The sequence below is a fragment of the Lampris incognitus genome, chromosome 2 (assembly GCF_029633865.1).
Source record: "Lampris incognitus isolate fLamInc1 chromosome 2, fLamInc1.hap2, whole genome shotgun sequence".
Classification (NCBI taxonomy): Eukaryota; Metazoa; Chordata; class Actinopteri; order Lampriformes; family Lampridae; genus Lampris; species Lampris incognitus.
The window spans coordinates 72,507,121-72,527,737 of NC_079212.1; the positions used below are offsets into that span (position 1 = coordinate 72,507,121).

At 46.7% G+C, this 20,617-nt stretch overlaps 1 protein-coding gene across 1 annotated transcript in view; it reads left to right on the forward strand.

The window, feature by feature from the left end:
* The window catches only part of si:dkey-96f10.1 (6-phosphofructo-2-kinase/fructose-2,6-bisphosphatase), an 88,406-nt gene that overhangs the window by 64,203 nt on the left and 3,586 nt on the right, over positions 1–20,617 (forward strand). Inside the window, exons 8-10 of the mRNA XM_056302078.1 lie at positions 12,893–13,100; positions 13,364–13,510; positions 14,601–14,705. Coding sequence (XP_056158053.1) covers positions 12,893–13,100; positions 13,364–13,510; positions 14,601–14,705 — 460 coding nt within the window. The remainder of the gene's footprint in view (positions 1–12,892; positions 13,101–13,363; positions 13,511–14,600; positions 14,706–20,617) is intronic.

A 20,617-nucleotide genomic window follows, 5' to 3' on the forward strand; every position in this document is an offset into this window, starting at 1 on the left:
TCCATCTGCAGACCGTAATAGTTGAGGGGGTGTATACCAGGTTAATCGTCTTCTTCAGCTTCCATCGAAAATGATGATGGTTGTGATGCAGTTTAACTTCAGCAGCACGCCTGTGAGCCATGAGGCCACGTTAGAGTGACAATATCATCCACATTTGTCACAGACGAATGTTGTTGAGTTGGTCTGTTACAAGCTCCCCTAGCAAGTGCTTTTCCCATCGCGCTCTCCTCACAACACACCTTGCACAGTAGTTAAGACAGTCGGTGTCATGCCCCTGCCAAACAGTCTCTCTGGACCTCAGAACCCATTCCTAAGTGGTAGACAAATATTAATATTTATTTTATTTTATCATCATTTGTTTTTTCTTTTCATGATGAAAGGTGAGGCTCTGCCTCACCTACCTCCCCTGACCGCATGTCCTTGGTGGTACACCGTAGTGCAACGGGCTCAGTAGAGAAAGAAGTTGCCCCGCAGTGACAGCTTACTTGTCAAGTGATGCCATCCATTGACTAACAGAGTGGTTCCTCTGCACGCCATCTGATGTTTGTGCCATTGGTCTGATAGGGCTCATGATCCTATTGGGCTCTTCCGCAAACACCATCGAGCGCCCTGCTGCCAGCATCTTCTTGGATTTGAATTCGGAGTTACCTTCCCCTAGCCTTTGCCTAAAGAGGCGAATCTACAAGGCAGTAGAAACAGGTGCAGATAGTACCATCTACTGTCATAATGGTAGCAGCAAAGGTTGACCTGATTTGGCACCATTTAACCCATAGCTGGGGGGCTGGTTCATGGGCATCAGGGAATATTCACACATCGGTGGGCCTGCATACGGCATGTCTAGGGGCCAGACCTCCTCCGAGTCCCAGGTTAATAAATTACAAATGTATGTAGGAGCAAGACCGTTTAAGGCCTTAACTGGCAGCTTAACTGCCACACAATGACTGCTGGGATAGGCTCCATCATCCTGCGTCCGCGATTGGGATAAGCGGCTCAGATAATGGATGAATGGATGTAATAAGGAGCGAGTGTAGGGAGACAAGCACAGGAGTGATATGATCATGCCTCTTTGTCCCGGTAATGAGCCGAGCAGCAGTGTTTTGTTCCAACTGCAGATGGTGGAGGGAGCCCTAATACTAGAATAAAGTGCGTTACAATAGTCAAGCCGAGAATAGATAAAAGCATGTAAAACGTTTTGCAGATTGGCAATTGATAAAAATTACCTAATTGTGGGGATTAGCTTGAGCTGGAGAAATCATAACGGAACAATATATTTGATTTGATTATCAAAACTGAGGTACCCCAAGATTGCCAGCAGCCTGCTTAAGACTTCCTGACAAACCAACAAGATTAGTAACAAAAGGCCTGATGGAATTTGGGGGACTGAACAGAATGACCTCAGACTTAACATTGTTAAATTTAAGAAACATTTCGGACATCCAGGATTTAAAGGATCCAAACCCACCTTCACATAGGCTAGTGAGATGCCTTCACTTAGTCAGTGGGCTAACCTCTGTTTGGACAGTCGCTTCCCCCATGCCCTATCACTATAGCAGACAAACTGCTGCTATGAACGTCTCAATGAGCCTGTGCAGTAAACACATCCTGCTGGAGGATGCAAAGCAAAGAGAAGATGCAACTCTTCCTCCCTCTCATCCTTGTGAGGTTGGAGGGAGGGAGCATCTAGTCAAATCGTCCTTGAATTAAACAAGACTCTCACACTTTTAGGAACAAAGGACAGGTTCGGTCTAAGAGTGGTGCTACTGTGGTCTCCCCGGATGAGTAAAGAGTTTGGGTGGACCGACAGAGCACACAACTTACTCACCCTCTTAGCCAACGACAGAGCAAAAAGTACCACTGTCTTGATTTGAAAGCAGTTGTAAGGAAGACTACTCCACAGGCATGAAAGACTCTGCTGAAAGAGACTCAAGCACCACTGGGAGCTCCCACCAAGGGGTCGATGGGCCTGTACAGAAATTGCTTCAAAATTAGGTGGCTAAAAACCAGCCTCTTGCCAAAATCCATCTTAATGGTAGAGTGTGACAGGCCTCTGTCAAACAGAAGTTGCAGATAGAAGAGGACAGTGAGTCGATGTTCCTCTGCTGACACCGCTTCTGAAAACCCATCCCCTTAGAATTGTAGGCTGATCTGGTGGGATGAGCACGTGCATTCTGGATCGTCCTTACCACTGCTAGGGACAGATCAAAACTCACCAGTCTGTCCCGTTCAGGAGCCAAGCTGTCAAAAGCTGTCCCAGAATGGGCCATTTTTCTATTTAGCTATTCGCCTGCGACGGCGTGCCCCAGAATTTAAGAATTGGCCACAGTTGCGCTGCCAGCAGCTGGGTCATTTCTGGGTACCACATCGCCGTGGTATGATCTGGGGCTATCAGAATGACTCTAAGCGTCTCTATCCTAATTCTCTCCTAAAGGGGAGCAATCAGGCTCAGAGGGGGAAATGCGTAAAGCAACCTGGAGTGTGTGCAAACACATCCACTCCCACAGGTGGATGGTCCTGGGAAAATGGAGAGAACCACAAGGGGCAGTGAGCATTTGTCCACATGCTAATAGGTCTACTGCTGTCTTACCAAAACAGCCAAATCTGGCTTACAACATCCGGATGGAGGCACCACTTATCCATAGCCGCGGGAACGTATTTTGAGCGGTGGGGGGGGGCTGACAAAATAAGAGGGGGGGGTCGAGTTTTGTCAGGATTGACGTTAAGAATGTGCATAGCCTAGTCGCTTAAGTAAAACATTGATAAATGACTAGAATACGAAATTAGTTGCTGCCAAGGGACAAATACACACTCTCTCTCTCTCCCTCTCCCTCTCTCTCTCTCTCTCTCTCTCTCTCTCTCTCTCTCTCTCTCTCTCTCTCTCTCTCTCTCTCTCTCTCTCTCTCTCTCTCTCACACACACACATACACACACACACACACACACACACGGTGGTGCCAGGCCTAACATTATGGACGCTGCTTTTCTATGCGGAGTGCTTTTACACTGACCATGATACTGAATATCAACACTCATTTATGCATGACACATAAAAGCACATCACCACACAAATGCAGACTGCTCGGCGACAGCATATAAAAATCAACCCATACACATACATAGACCTATCAGCCACAATCTCCATCAAGAAATATACAACTGTCTTGCGGTCCAAGCATCGGCTTTGTGTCGATGCAGTTGCCCGCTGGGGACCGGGCTCGCGCTTTGGTCTCGTCAGATCCGGCTATGGCCGGATTCGATGAAGCAGCAATAATTGACAACGCTGTCTTCGGGAGGGGGGCGGAGTCGGCTTGGTTCCTCACATGAATGCATCTCTGTGTGTCGGAAAAATCCGTGGTTCGGCCTGGATTCGCCTTGTCATGGAAGTGGCGAGGCGAATCCTTCGAGACTGCCGGCCGGAGAGACACAGTTGGCGAACGCATGCAGTAAGAGGGTGGGTGTTTGAATTAGAATAGGGATCTGTAGTGATATAATGCTATGTATATCCACTGGAACTACACTAGGTGTTATGTACTACCCGGACTGTTATTATGGTTACACCACTACCATGTATGGTTATTACGTCTGCCTACTGAGCCACGATTAAACCTGAGTTCTATAACCCGGTGCGGTCATTGATCCTCGACCAATACTACCCCAAGTATTACTTCATGGTGGCAGCGGTAAAGTACTCTCTATGAAGAATGAAGACAGACGGATAAAATTCTCCGTGGATAATTTCTGTCATCATTCAAGCAACAGTGCGCAGGAGCTGAGCTAGCCGCAAAGCTAACTAGCTAGCTAGCAACAGGAGACGTCATGGCATCGCATCTACCGACAATGAATTGGTCAGACCCAGACCTGGGTGAGGCAATTTCACTGTATAAACAGAAAATGACTCTGTATTTAGAAGATGAAGAAATAAATGGCGTAGCTAAACAAGCGAGGAAAATATGTCGTGGAATCGGAGATGCAGGATTAAAAAGACTCAACGCCAGTGGTCTCACCGATGATGAAAAGAAAAAGCCTGCCAAACTATGGGACTTCTTTGAAAAACAGCTGAAGTTGAACCTAAATTTCAGAATCCATAGACTGCAACTGATGCAACACAGACAGAAACCAGATGAGAATATTGATGATTTTGTGACCAGAGCCAGAACACTAGCACAGAAATGTCAGTTTTCAGACGAAGAGCTTAACGAGCGTATGATTGAGCTTATTATTGCGAGCACTCCCCATGATGCCCTGAGGAATGATCTATACAGCAAACCAAAAGGATATTCCTTAGCAGAGGTTCTGGCCGAGGGACAGAAATATGAAGCCCTGACAGCAGGCAATGAACAGTTAGACAAACTTAGCCTGTCACACAATGAGAGAATCCACGCTGTGGACAGGGACCGCATATGTTGTAACTGTGGGAGAAGACACAAACCACGTCGATGTCCTGCATATGATGATAAATGCAATGCGTGTGGTGCAAAAGGTCACTGGGAGCGGTGCTGCAGGAAGGCCAAACGAGAGCGCAAGGAACACCCCAGCCAGAGCAGGAGTGGGGGAAGTAAGTCCCACACACCACAAGACAAACAGCACAAGCGCAAAACCTATAAAGACAAAAAGCAACAGAGCAGGACTCGCACACATGCTGTAGAGAGTAGCAGTGAAACGGACAGTGAGAATGAAAGTAACTACCAGAAACAGTTCCACTCCATAACTATCAGTGAAAAATGCACGCATAGCATAGACAGCAAGCCGGCCAGAGAGGAGGCGTACACAGTCCTGAAGGTGACACCACCTGACCTACCTGGTCGTGGATACACACTACGTCTGAAGATAGACACAGGTGCGTCAGGCAACACACTCCCATTGCGTACCTTCAAGCAGATGTACGGTGAAAATGCATGCACCCAGAAATGACTGAAAAAAACCAACAGGAGGCTATCTGCATACAGTGGCCACGCCATCCCCTGCCTAGGCACCATTGACATTCCATGCCAGTACAAAGAATCCAAATGGATCAATGCAAAGTTCTATGTTGTAGACGTACCAGGGCCAGCCATAGTTGGGCTGCCAACATGTGGAATGTTAAACCTAGTGACTGTCAATGTAGATGCAGTGACCGAGAAAGGACATGCAAACCAGAAAAAAGTCAACACAAGACAGACAAAACCCAAAATGACCATATCTAACAGTGCAGACCTAAAGAGAGCATACCCAGACCAGTTTGACAAAATTGGCAACTTCAGTGGAAAGGCCAAGCTCTTCCTGAAAAAGGATGCTGAACCATTCATAGACCCACCACGTAAGTGCAGCATTCACATCAAAGACAAACTGAAAGATGAACTGAATAACCTAGTCGAACAAGATGTGTTAAGAAAAGTAGAACAGCACACAGACTGGTGCTCGAGTCTGGCATACAGCACAAAGAAAGACGGTTCCCTTCGCATATGCTTAGACCCCCAAAAGCTTAATGCCAGCCTTAGGAGATGCCCACACAAGATTCCTACTGTGGAGGAACTGAACCCGAAGTTTGCAAATGCAAAAATATTCAGCAGACTTGATGCAAAAGCTGGATATTGGTCAATACACCTAGAGGAAGAGTCACAACTGCTAACCACATTCCGAACTCCATTTGGTAGATACTGCTGGAAGCGTTTGCCATTTGGTCTCAGTGTCTCTCAAGATCTCTTCCAGGCAAAGATGGACCAAATCCTGCAGGGGCTCGACGGTGTCATCAGCATAGCCGATGATATCGCAGTCTATGGAGCAAGCGAAGAGGAGCATGACAGGAACCTGACCAACCTGATGGAGAGAGCAGCCAAGACAGGTATTGTGTTCAACAGTGACAAGTGCACAATCAAATAGACAAGCATCTCATTCTTTGGCAACCTGTACACAGACAAAGGTATCAAACCTGACCCAGCCAAAATCAGGGACATCCAGAAAATGCCGACACCCCAAAACAAAGATGAACTGAGCAGATTCTTGGGGATGCTGACCTACCTGCCACCCTACATCCCAAAGTTCGCAGACAAAGCACACACACTGAGGGTGCTGCTGAAAAGTGACGTGCCTTGGACATGGGACACTGACCACCAAAAGAGCTTTGAGGACATGAAATCAGTTATCAACGAACATGACTGCCTGAAGTACTATGATCCAAGCACACCTTTGACACTTGAGGTCGATGCATCACAGAAAGGACTGGGTGTGGCATTAGTGCAGAACAAAATACCCATAGCTTTTGGCTCAAAGACACTGGACGACTGCCAATCCAGGTACAGCAACATAGAGCGAGAAATGCTGGCCATAGTCTATGGAATGCAGCGATACCATACCTACCTGTATGGGTAGTCATTCATTGTAGTTACAGACCACAAACCCCTCGTTACCATATGCACAAAGCCACTGCATGCCGCCCCGCCATGGCTTCAGCGAATGCTGATAAAAACACAAGGATACAACTACGAGGTCACGTATCGACCAGGAAACCAGATGGTCCTGGCAGACACACTTAGCCGACTACCCAACCCTGAGAACAAAAGCAGCATCGAGCTGGACGAGCGCATTGACGGAATAGAGGCAGAAGTCGAGGATCCAGAGATGCTCACTGTTGCAATGATAAACTTCTCTCCCGAGAAACAGGACGCACTCCGCACGGAAACCACCAGCGACCCCAGACTCAATGCACTGAAAGAGCTGATCCACCAGGGATGGCCCGACAACATCAAAGCTCTACCAAGACAACTAAGTGAGAACAGCAAACATGAAGGAACATCATGACTGCAGCAGTGGCAGAGAACTACCTCCACTCGGTCCCGGACAGCACATATCTGTCCTAAACAAGGAAAAAGGGACTTGGTATCCAGCCACCGTCGTACAAAAGTGCGATGAGCCAAGGATCTACATTGTGCAAACATCAAATGGGAACAAACTCAGACGTGGCAGGAGCCACCTGCGGGAAATTCACCACCCCCATGCACTGAGGAGCACAAGAACCCGCTTCACAGAACCTCAACGGGACACTCATGCAGCTGGAACTTCTTCCAGCCAAACCTGTGAAACACACAAGACAGTACGCACAAGATATGGAAGAGCTGTTTCCAAACCAGCTCACTACAAGGACTATGAGTAGAGACAATCACACACAAAAGGAGGGCTCTGAATATATTTATTGTTTTTTGAGATGGACAATTCTGAGTGTGTTGTCTAAAAAAAAAAAAAAAGAGAGAGAAGGCCACCTCTGTGTAACGACTGTACAATGCTGATCAATGATTGTACCACATTGGAATTGTGTGATATGTTGGTTTATATAACCGAATGTTCTAGAATATTTTGATACTGTAAAAATTGAAAACTAAACAGGGGGAATGTAGTGATATAATGCTATGTATACCCACTGGAACTACACTAGGTGTTATGTACTACCCAGACTGTTATATGGTTACACCACTACCATGTATGGTTATTACATCTGCCTACTGAGCCACGATTAAACCTGAGTTCTATAACCCGGTGTGGTCATTGATCCTCGACCAATACTACCCCAAGTATTACTTCAGGGTCGGCCACTAAATTGGGGGAAAAAGGGAACAATCAGAAATAAATAAATAAATAAATAAATAAAAGAAATATATAACTGTCTAGACTTACTGCCGGCCTGCATGCAGAACTCCAGACGTGGCCTTTCTCTCCTGGTTGGTGCTGATAAAGTCCCTCACGAGGGCATCAGTGTCCAAACTGTCCAATATATCTCCATGAACATGCATCAGAGCAAGGTGGGTCGGTCTTTTTTTGCACCATAGTTGTGCGTAACCATGTCTTCAGACAGCAGAGAGCGGAAAATGTCCTCTCCGATGAAGCAGCTGAGATGGGGAGACTTAGGCAGAGTTTGATGAGGTTTCAACTTCGTTGAAAAGAGCTCTCGTTTGTGGATGGAGTTTAGACATGGTTGTTGCGATGTCTTTTACTGTCTTGGGAGAATCACTGCAGAGGTCTCCCATCATTTTCAGCTGGATCTCCAGTCGGGCTTTGTCAAAGTGCAAGGGAAGGTGCAGGGAATCTATACCCACTATTTGTTCCTTGTTGGCTGCCTTATTAAGCACCTTTTCTCTGAGAGCTGCTGTTTTCATACCATCTTGATCAAATCTCTCTTTACTTCTGCTGTGACCAAGTCCACAGCTTCATAGAACTGTTGTCTCCATGAGTGTTGCGCAACTTGTGCGTCTGCCTCTGGCTGTGGATACAGTTTGTTGTAGCATGTTATCCACCACTGTATCATGCCGAAGGGCCTCCATGTGCCTTCCAAGTAGTTCGGCACACTCAAGGGCACCCAGTGCGCTGGCTTTGGTATGCTGCAAACTCCTGGCCACCGACTCGCACGGCTCTAATATTGCTTCACAACAGAGGAGACCATAGTAGGTTTTAGTCCTCATTGCTTGCTTGAGCGGGCCTCCGATCTTAGCTCTGGTCTCTCCCCTCACACGTTTGTCATCCTTAAGCTGCTCCAGTGTATTGATGATTTCTCTGTAGGCACTACATACACATTTGATAGCTATTGTTCGTATGCACCATCTTGTTGGGCATATGGCCAGTATGGTAACTATCTCATTGCAGCCAGACATGGACTCATAGAGCTCCTTGCGTTTTGCTGATTGACGGATTACCACAGCTGTGCCCTGAACAAAGTTCATTGAATCAGCCATGAGACCCACCTCACGCGCAGCCTCCTGAAGAACTAGGTCAAGTGAATGGTTGGCACAGTGGACGAAGAGGGACTCAGGGCATGTTTCTTTTAGCCGTGCCTGAACACCCGAAAACAGTCCTGACATGTCAGAAGCTCCATCAAAACAATATCCATGGAGACGCTCAACTGGGATGTTCAGCCTGAGAAATACATCTTTGGTGCACTTGAACAGGGTCTCTCCGCTGCTGCCGGGGTCATTGTAAAATCCAATGAATTCAGGGTGAATCTCCAGTTTCTCATCCACATACTGCAGCGTCAATGAGAACTGCTCTACTGTACTGGAGTCGGTGGTACCATCAGCTGGGAGTCCATAGTACGGACTCTTTCTGGCACGGGATACCATCTCACACTGACTAGCAAAGGCATACTGTTGAATGACTTCATTCTGGATTGTGTTCGAGAGCCAGTTATCTCTCCTCTCAATCCACTGTCTCTCTCCTGTGAGGTTGTAGGTACGTTCAAGCATCAGTTCAGGGTGCTGTCATCCTGAAAAGCCACCCACTTCTTTCCCAGGAGGAGCACTGACCTGAACATCAGCTGTGAAACATGCCTTGCTGTGTCTTGAGTTCGGCAGGCAGATCAGATAAAGGGGCAGTAATTGGGGTACTTTGTAGAGCAGCGGTTTTTTTGAATAGCATCACTATGAAGTTCAGACTTTTCATGCTCGTTGAATGTTTCTATGGCTTTCCGACAGTTTGTGAAGCCTCCCTTGACAAAACTGCTGTCAGACCTTACACTCTCTTCACTGATGAAACGTTTCTCCACTGCTTTCACACAGCTACAACAGACAGTGCCATCACAATCCTCAGTATAATGCAGCCACCACCATTTGTTGAACCAGTTTGCATTGAATGAACAAGAAAACGTCTCTTTTCCGAACTGCCTTCCAGGAAACCTGAAGTTAGTTGGTTGGTGTGGAGTGATTGCCTCGACTGAAACCACGTTAACGTTACCATTTTGTCCTGCTACTGCCGCGACGCTAGCTAGAATTAATGCGGCCCCTGGGCTCGGGACAGGTGTGGCAGTCACTTCGGAGGTGCTGCAGCTGCTGCTGGTAGGCCTACTCGGCTTAGGCTCCAAGTCTGCTTCCTCCTCCTCCGCTTGATCCGCCAACTCGAGGCTCGATCTCTTTTTGTTTTTTTTGGGCTTCCAAAAAAACTCAGACGTGTTTTTGCGCCATTTGGACTGGTATTCGGACACGTGACCTGACTGAGTCACTGACGGGTGCCGTCATGAGACAGTTGTTGCTTGTTGTCATTGTGGCTTAAGTCACTTACTTTTTACAGTCAAGTCATTAATGTTTCCACTTAATTTTAATGAATAGACGAATGAATTTTATGGGGGTTTTTTGTTAATTTTTTATTTATTTATTTATTTTTAAACACCCCCCACCCCCAAAAAAGTTTTCTTCGGCTCCACGCCAGGGGGTGCTGCAGCACCCTCAGCACCCCTACTTCCCGCGGCACTGCACTTATCTGCTAGAGGGCCCCCTCTGGACATAATGTCAGTGCCCACGTTTTGCATGCCTGGGACGTGGAGAACCTTCAGGGAGTGAAGATGCTTTGAGGCCCAGATGCCAACGCAGTATCACGCCAAAGCGTGTACTACACCCGCCGGTCCACCGTGTCAGTGTCACGGTTTGCCTCGCTCAGGCCTGAAAACTGCATGCGTGTATAAAGGTGCAGTGCCAGCAGGGGGCGATGATTAGGGTTAGGGTTATGGTTAGGATTAGGGTTAGGGTTCGACTCTCTACCACCAAATGAAATGTAATTAACATGACAACATTCACAGGCAACATAAAACAGTTTAAATTTTAAAAAAAAATAGCAGCCATGTATCTTCATCTTACCTGATGGGGAGGGATTTTGGAAAATGCTGTATGCTTCTTCTCCTCCGTGGGGAGTTGCTGGAATTTAGTTAATCATCGCCCCCTGCTGGCATTGCACCTTCATACACGCGTGTACTTTTCACGCCTGAGCGAGGCAAACCGTGACACTAACACGGTGGGCCGGCAGGTGTATTACACGCTTTGGCGTGATACCGGGCTGGACAGGTTCTCTGCTGCTTTCAGCAGTAGTGCAGAGGGGACTCCCCCTGTCTGTTGATATAAGCCACTAGTGTCCTATTGTCTGTCTGGACTCTGTTGTGTGACAGTGGCTGGAAGTGTGTAGGACATGACACATCGCTTCCAGTTCTAAGAGGTTGATGTGGCAGTGCTCCCCGTCTGCCCATCTGCCTCCCACCAACCTCGTTAGATAAGTCCCACCCCAACTGGTCTGGGACACATCCGCTAATACTGATGTGTAAGACATCTTTCCCAGCAGTTAACATTGGAGCAGTGTCTGAGAGCCGGACCAATGATCCAGCACCCTGCAGGTAGTGTGAGGCAGAATGATTCAGCGGGGCTTATGGCGCTTTGAGTCCAAGCCCAGCCAAACAAACCACCTTTGCAAGCGTCACATGTGCAGCAGACCCCAGAGGGACCACTAGGTTAGCTGTGGCCATCAAGCCTAAGAGAAACATTACAATCAGTGCTGTGGCTGATTGAGCCTATTGAACCTCCCAAATCATGCCCAGCACAGCTGCTTTCCTGGGTTCAGATAGACAATTTCTCAGTGTGGCAGAGTTCAGCTCCCCAGATACACCACCTGCTGTCTGGGGCAGGCAGAGTGTTTCTCCAAGTTGACTGCAAACCCCAGTTGGGATACTGCAGTGATAACTGGGCAGTGTGGCGCCTGGCCCATTCTTGGGAGCAAGGCGGAACACTGAAGTTGTCCAAGTAAAAGAAGATTCTCATAGCCTGGTGCTGAAGACGTTTGAGTGCCATATCTACACATTTGCAGAATGTGTGAGGGGCCACAAAGCAGCCAAACAGGAGTCTGTTGTAATTGTAAGCCACTCCCTGAAAAGCAAAACCAAGAAATTTTCTGTGTCTGGGAGCACTCATGACATGAAAGTAAGCATCCTTCAGGTGATGGTCGTGAACCAATCGCCAGGCTGAACCAGTTGCGGTAGCCTCTTCAGAGTGAGCTTATGAAACAGCATGCAAGAAATACACAAAGATCCAAGATGGGCCACGTCTTTTTTTCTTTCTTTTTTCTTCTTTTTCTCCTTTTTCAGGGAGGGCTGCAGACTACCACATGCCTCCTCCCATGTGGAGTCGCCAGCCGCTTCTTTTCACCTGACAGTGAGGCGTTTCACCAGGGGGACGTAGCACATGGGAGGATCACGCTATTCCCTCCAGTTCCCCCTCCCCCCTGAACAGGTGCCCCGACCGACCAGAGGAGGCGCTAGTGCAGCGACCAGGACACACACCCACATTCGGCTTCTCACCTGCAGACACGGCCAAATGTGTCTGTAGGGTCGCACGACCAAGCCAGAGGTAATACAGGGATTCCAACCGGGGATCCCCATGTTGGTAGACAACGGAATAGACCGCTACGCTACCCCGATGCCCCCTTGGGCCACATGTCTGAAATGAGAGTCTCTGTGAGAAGACCTCAAAAGCTGCTCTTGCCCTTACAAAAGGGTTGAAGACACAAAACTATTAATACATTGTACTTTGTAAAGATGAATAGATCAGGAATCACAAACACTTTATCATTTCACTTCATGCACTTGTATACATGAAATGAAATGAAATGTCGTTTCCCCCAGCCCACAACAGTACGACACAAAGATAAAAACACATCCAAACACTACAAGAACACACACCCAAACGACCAAACTAACACACATACCCAAACAAAACAAAAAATCACTGTCCAAGGGAATGAACGCCAGCCAGGATGACAGTCGGAACCGCCGGTCTGCATGGGCTAGCGGTTAGCTTAGCCTGCCCCGCTCTCCCAGCCATCAAACAAAGACAAAACGTAGACACAGACGTGGACAAAGACACTGAATGGACAGTGCTGGGTGAGACCGCCGCAAACGCGAATTCGCAACCGCCATCTTCCCACACCGGAGGCGGAACTTGCTTAACAATAAATTCAATAAAAAGCACTCACCGAATCCTTTGTATTTCAGAGATCTTGGGAATGATTTCTACAAAAAGTGGATATTTAAATGTATTGTTTTGAAAGAAAACTTGCTGAATATTCCTCAGGGAGTAAAGTGTTTTCCATCTGCTTCACCTCGCACTCTCTTTTTCTGCAGGAACTTGTCTTACATCAAAATCTTCAACGTGGGCAGCAGATACCTGGTGAACCGGGTCCAGGACCACATTCAGAGCCGGATCATCTACTATCTGATGAATATTCACGTCACACCGTGCTCCATCTTCCTGAGCCGGCATGGAGAGAGTGAACTCAACCTGGTCGGACGCATTGGAGGAGACTCTGGGTTGTCATCTCATGGCAGCAAGGTTCGTGTTATTTGACTGTGTATGTTGTGTTTTTGCACCCTTGACTTTCTGTATGTAGCTGTGTCAGCTGGTTAAAGAGTCATGTATGAACTTCAACAGTCCATGTATGTACCTGTATGTACTTCAACAGTCCATGAGCTCTTGTTTGTACTTTCTGGAGTTCTTGTTTGTACTTTCTGGGTGAGGTCATCTCTCCTTGCTGAAGAAGCTCTGTTTGTAATCGTTTACACGTGACAGAGCAGAAATACAAATATCTGTGTCAGTTTGCCAGTGTCCTGGGTGCGTACATGCATGACCAGTGTATCCATGACCTGAAAGTGTGGACCAGCCATATGAAGAGGACCATCCAGACCGCAGAGGCTCTGGGAGTCCAATATGAACAGTGGAAGGCCCTCAATGAGATAGACGCTGTGAGTGCTGCTCATATGTAGGTGCTGCTGTGTGTGTGTGTGTGTGTGTGTGTGTGTGTGTGTGTGTGTGTGTGTGTGTGTGTGTGTGTGTGTGTGTGTGTGTGTGTGTGTGTGTAGTGTGTGTGAGAGAGAGACAGAGAGACAGAGAGACAGAGAAAGACAGAGTTCATATAGGGTTAGAATGTGTGTTCATTTTCAAGTCTTCTACTACTACTACTACTACTACTACTACTACTACTACTACTCTTTCAGCTGCTCCCGTTAGGAGTCACCACAGCGGATCATTCGTTTCCATCTCTTTCTGTCCTCTGCATCTTGCTCTGTCACACCAGCCACCTGCATGTCCTCCCTCACCACACCCACAAACTTCCTCTTTGGCCTTCCTCGTTTCCTCTTTCCTGGCAGCTCCATATTCAGCATCCTTCTCCCAATATACCCAGCATCTCTCCTGCACACATGTCCAAACCCTCTCAATCTTGTCTCTCTTGCTTTGTCTCCAAACCGTCCAACCTGAGCTGTCCCTCTAATATACTCGTTCCTAATCCTGTCCTTCTTCGTCACTCCCAAAGAAAATCTTATCATCTTCAACTCTGCCACCTCCAGCTCCACCTCCTGTCTTTTCGTCAGTGCCACTGTCTCCAAATCATATAACATAGCTGGTCTCACAACCATCTTGTAAACCTTCCCTTTAACTCTTGCTGGTACCCTTCTGTCACAAATCACTCCTGACACTCTTCTCCACCCACTCCACCCTGCCTGCACTCTCTTCTTCACCTCTCTCCTGCACCTCTCTTCTTCACCTCTCTTCTGCACCTCTCTTCTGCACTCCCTGTTACTTTGGACAGTTGACCCCAAGTATTCAAACTCATATGCCTTCATCACCTCTACTCCTTGCATCCTCACCATTCCACTGTCCTCCTTCTCATTCACACGTATTCCGTCTTGCTCCTACCGACTTTCATTCCTCTTCTCTCCAGCGCATACTGCCACGTCTCCAGGCTCTCCTCAACCTGCACCCTACTCTCACTACAGATCACAATGTCATCCGCGAACATCAACAGTGGATTTTTTTTTGCGTCTGCCCTCTCAGGGGGTCTGTGAAGAAATGACATATGAGGAGATCCAAGAGAATTATCCAGAGGAGTTTGCATTGAGGGATCAAGACAAGTACCACTACCGTTACCCCAAAGGGGAGGTAAGCAAGGACAAGTCTTTTTGAAAATGTGTCTTTCAAAAAGACTTTTCCAAAATCTTTATTTTATTCATTATCCTAAATTGCATGCTCACTAATTTTTAAGCCAGTGCTGCTGGCAGCTTTGTTAAGACAGTGTAGGACTGATTAGTAAAACGAGCTGATGTTGTGTGAGGTTGGAATGAAAACATCTATAGACACAGTTCCTCATTGGGATGTGACTCATGCCAAGTCACTTGCCAGGTTATCCCCATCTTTTGGTGTGGCAGAGGGAGAGGCGGGATCGCGGTACCACAGTTTATTGTGAAACACATCATGTGACAATACAGAGACACTTGGTGCCTTTTCAGCATGCATGCAACAGTCGGCAAACTTGTGGCTTCCAGATTCTTGAACATGTCATCATTGTGCTATATGTACTGTTGAATTTCTGTAAGGCGGATATCATTGTCTCTGATTCTGTTTGTGATATTTATTATGGACAGGATCTCAAGGCGCAGCCAAGGTGAGGAGTGTGTCCGTTTTGGGAACCTCAGAATTGTGTCTCTGCTCTTCGCAGATGATGTGGTTTTGTTGGCTTCATCAGAACGCACACCCCAGTACACACTTGAGCGTGGGTAGACGAAGAGGAATAAGGTCCCGAAGAAGTGATGCCATCGGTGGAAACACTTCTTTGTAGTGAAGACGCTATTCCAGAGGACCTGGAGGATCCAGAACCCTGGCCAGGGCAGTCCACTCTACAGAGTATGACAAGCTCTGATTGTCAACGACTTCAGAGAGAAGATGCTACAATCAAACGGGTCATTGAGTTAATGGAAGCTGGTGCAAGATTAAGCAATATAGATCGTCAACAGGAATCTCATGAAGTGTGCCTCCTCTGGAGAGAAAGACCAAAACTGATTCTGATTGATCAAGTGCTTTATCGTCGAGTGGCAAATCAAAATGGTCAACATTACAATCAATTTGTGATCCCTGCCAGTCATAGAGAAAGATCCCTAGAGGGAGTTCATGATGAGACTGGGCATATGGGGTATGAGAGAACACTAGAACTGGCACATGAAAGATTATATTGGCCAAAGATGTCCGATTCAGTGGAGCAAAAGTGCAGGACTTGTGAAAGATGTCTCAAAAGGAAAGCCTGTGCTCAGAAAGCAGCCAAGATGGTTAACATCAAGGTCTATTCTCCATTAGAGCTAGTCTGCACTGACTTTCTTTCATTGGAGCCAGATTCAAGAGATGCTAGAAATATTTTAGTGGTAACGGATCATTTTACTAAATATGCACAGGCATTCCCAACAAAAGATCAGACCGCCAAAACAGTGGCAACTATCCTTTGGGAAAATCTGATCTGCAATTTTGGTTTCCCGAAGAGCATACACAGTGACCAAGGGGCCAATTTTGAATCGGATATGGTAGTAGAGTTGTGTACGCTGGCAGGAGTGAAGTCCAGGACTACGCCATACCATCCCAGGGGAAACCCAGTGGAATGGTTTAATTGGACACTGCTAGACCTCCTGGGCACACTGAGTGACAAGAAAAAGGAACATTGGAGGAAGTATGTGCGCCCCCTTGTCAACAACTGCACAAGGAATGATGCGACAGGAGAGTCACCGTTCTTCTTAATGTTCGATCGACAACCCCGCCTGCCCTTAGATCTCTGCTTTGGGATATGTCCGGCTGGACATCATCCCAAGACTCACTCCCAATATGTCCGTGAGCTGAAGGCAAGGCTGAGATATGCCTACAAGCAGTGGCGCCCCCAAGGGGTGGCTAGGGGTGGCCACGGCCACCCTGATACTATCCCTGCCCCCCCCGCTGCCCCCCCCCAGCCACGAGTCGCATATGCAGAATATGCTTCTGATTATGCATAATATGCTTCTATCTGATATTTTGCATTAGGTGCTGTTCATTTAAATCAATAATGTATATTTTTCTTAACTCTCATATTGACAGTTTTCCACTAGGCTATACAGTATACTACAAAAGCATCATAGAATTCCCGAAATTCAGTCATGGCTTTTGGTTTTGGTGTGCCACCCCAAGATTTTCAGTGGCCCCATTTGGCCACCCCTATGAAAATGTCTGGGGGCGCCACTGCCTACAAGCTAGCCACAGAGAGTGCTGAGAAGAGACAGCTCCTTAACAAGAAAAGATGGGACAAGAGAGTGACAGCTGCTGCTATTGAAATTGGCGACCGGGTTCTTGTTCGGAATGTTAATTTCCGAAAGAAGCATAAAATAGCAGATCGCTGGGAGCCTACCGTCTATGTGGTGGTGAAGCAGCCATATGCAGAAATTCCAGTTTACGCGGTGAAGCCAGAAGATGATGAGGGGCGAGAACGTGTGCTGCATAGGGACCTCCTGCTCCCATGTGGATTTCTCCCCATCAACCAGGACACCCCAGAAGAAGACTCGGCTGGTGAAGAACGGTGTGGCCCTAGGTTACGCAATAAAAAGAGAGAGCCCCTTGAAGAGAATCAACTTGAAAATTAAGAATCGGAAGAATCTGTCGTAGGCTTGGAAGGTAGTATCCTTAGCGCTGAGGCTCCAGAGTTCAGCATGAGGGAAAGAGAGGATACTTGTCCTCATGTCACAGAAGAAAACTCCAACTGTTTGGAGCAGTCACCTACCTGCTCTGATGAGGCTAGTACCTCTTCAATGATCACCCGGGCCAACCCATCCCTCACACCGGTACTCACTCACCATGATGAATCTAATCTAAGGAATGAGGAGAATCCTGTGGCCCAGATGGAAGATGGGCCGAGAAGATCCAATCGTCGTGATCGGCAACCCCCAGCCAGCTTAAAGGACTATGTGGGATGGACTGCATATTGCAAGCAGCATGCTGCTGTTAGTGAGTCGCCGGTAAACTGTAACAGTGAAGTTCTGACAATGATACAGCAATTAATTATGATGCAGCACACCCAGAATGAATTGGTAAGAAAATTGCTGAACTTGGTTTGTGTCTGAGTACACTGATGAGGACGTCAGAGTTTGGCAGGGGAGGATGTAACCCACCCATAAAATAGTGGTTTAGTTTCAAATGTGTCACCACTATACAAAGATACACCCAAACATTGCAGACAATTACTAGACAGCACTCATGCATTTTCTATATAAGGAAATCTCCTTGACGTTGGCGCCCCCTAGGTCTCATTGACAGTGCATGTGCGCACTTGTCGTTCAGAAAACCTTTGATGGGAGACGGTTTGCAGAGTGCGATTGTTGGAGAGAAATATACTGTCTGCTGCACTTCGGTGTTGTGATTTCACAAGCCAACACCTGTCTGAAATATTATTTTGTGAAATAGGTAAGCTCATTTGAGTTGGTTATTGCGAATAACTTCAGTTGAATTGTTGATAAGTAGTTTATTGAGACATGTGTACCAACGTTATGCTAGCTAGCAACGTGGCTGGCTCTTCTAGCTACAGTAACGTTACTGTTGCCATTCCCAATTTCTTGTATTTTATTATTGTAATGTTACGTTCCCACAACTCTGCATATGTTCACAATATGTATTTTGGATGCTATTATCATATACTGGTTTTACCATGTATATAGCTATCTATGTATTTGTTCTATTAATGTATAACGTTTCTACAAGCTAGGTATTCAGTTTAGCCTAGGTCTCATTGACAGTGCATGTGCGCACTTGTCGTTCAGAAAACCTTTGATGGGAGACGGTTTGCAGAGTGCGATTGTTGGAGAGAAATATACTGTCTGCTGCACTTCGGTGTTGTGATTTCACAAGCCAACACCTGTCTGAAATATTATTTTGTGAAATAGCATGTGTTGATGTGACCTGCGCTGGAGAACGGGACGTGAAATGTGCATGGGACTGCTGTAACGTGAGGACGTCCATATTCGTCTTGCACCTTCTCGGATGGGACGTTCCAGACCACATTTCTCACTAAGATCTTTCCAAGCACTGCCGCCTGGGACTTCCTTGGGACACACAGCGTTATTATTTTGAGTGTTGTGCACAACCAACAATTTTTTTTGGACTTTTGCTACAGCTAGGTATTTATGAGTGGCCATCTCATTTAGAACTAGGCCTACACTGAATGTAACTGTTCACCCTATGATTTATGCAAATTGATTGACAAACAAAAAAAATCTCATCTCTATTAATAATAACTGTGTTATAAAACCTTGTGTCTGTGTCTGACTTGAACTAAATACCCCACAGCCTACAAGTAAGGAAATAAGCTTTATGTATATTTCATGACTATTATGATCCCAGACCCTGTAGAATAATTTCAGCAGTGATACTTGGTTACACTGCCATTACTGCTAATTTCATTCCACAAGTACAGAAAAATAAACCTCATTTTTTACTTAATCATTCTTTTTAAGGGTATGAACAGAATGAATCTCTCATTTTCTACATCCTTTACCAAATTAAATCGATATATAACCATACACATTGCACTTAATTGCACAGAACATGGCTAACCTCAAGCTAACTGAAATACACATGAAATAAACTACACAGCAAGGACATTAGCCTAATACCAGAATGCTAACTAGCAATGAATTATAACAGTAACGCTAAACACTACTGAATTCTAATCACAAAAAAAGGATTAATTAGCCCACCCGTGGCATCCCTGTAGACGGCCAGCAAGATGAAGCTCTCCCCGCTCCAATTTTGGTTTAACTGCGACTAGTTGGCTCTCAGATAGCACGCATCTGCAGCTCACGCCACACTTTCCGTCTCTCCCTTCGTAAGTTCCCCTTATCGTTCTTCTTCGTGAAGGATTTTTTTTTCCTTCTTCGTGGCCTATGCATGACAACCGCCAAACCCAACTTCCTTCCGTGTCAAAATAAAAGCCGCCGTTCATTTAGGATCCGGCAGCACACCTCCCACTTGAGCTCCTGCTTACTGAACCCAAGGAGCTCTCATCACTATTTCCCTGAGACTACCGAGTCTACTCTTTGTTGCTCCTCGACTGGAAGCAGGACAACCAGATGCCTGACGTCTCTGTGAGGAATTGTGGCAGGAATCTTGTTGGTGGGCTTCTTCCCACTTCTGGCACTCCTACTCAAGTTTCCATCATGAGTCGGTTTCTTAATCATAACTGGGTAGCTGGGAAATGTCTGGACATTGACGTCTCTCACAATGCCTTTCTTGTCAGTATTTACACTGATCACTCTGACCATCTTGAACTTACCTCCCAAGGAATTCTGATCTGCTAGCCACACAACATCCCCTACAGCAAGATTCATCTCACGTGTGTGCTACTTGCTTCTGACAAACAAGTTCAGACCTGTCAACTGACAACACTTCCTCCAGAACTTGTTTACCTCTGATTGGATGGCTCTCAACCTCTTGTAGGGGTAACCTTTGAATTGGAAGTCTCCTGGGTCCCCTCTCAAGCAAGCCCGCCCCATCAGGAGAGAATTTGAGGTGATGTACTCCACACACTCTTCCTGGCTTTGCGCCCTTGCATCTGTAGGCCTCTCGTTGGCCAGATTGGCTGCCATATATAATAAGGTCTGAAATTCTCCCAATGTAAAGACACCATTACTACCCAAGTTCTGCAGGGCTCTCTTCACTGCCCGAACAGCAGCCTCTGCTGCTCCGTTTCTGTGGGGTGAGTCTGCAGGATGGATTTTCCACGACCACCTAGTGCCATGCTTGGTAGCCTCCTCCTTCACTCCTGACCTTTCTAGTTGTTCCAGGAACCTGTAGAGGTCTTCAAGAGCAGACTTCGCCCCTACAATGTGAGTGCCTGGGTCAGTCCATACCTTTCTTGGATGTCCTCTCAATGATGTAAACCTTTGGTAGGTAAGCAGAAATCCCTCTGCCGACAGGTTGCCAACAATATCAGCGTACATGGCCCTGGATGCCATGCAGCTGAATACAATTCCCTAGACTTCCAGCCTTACTCACTTCCTCACCTCATCTTTTGC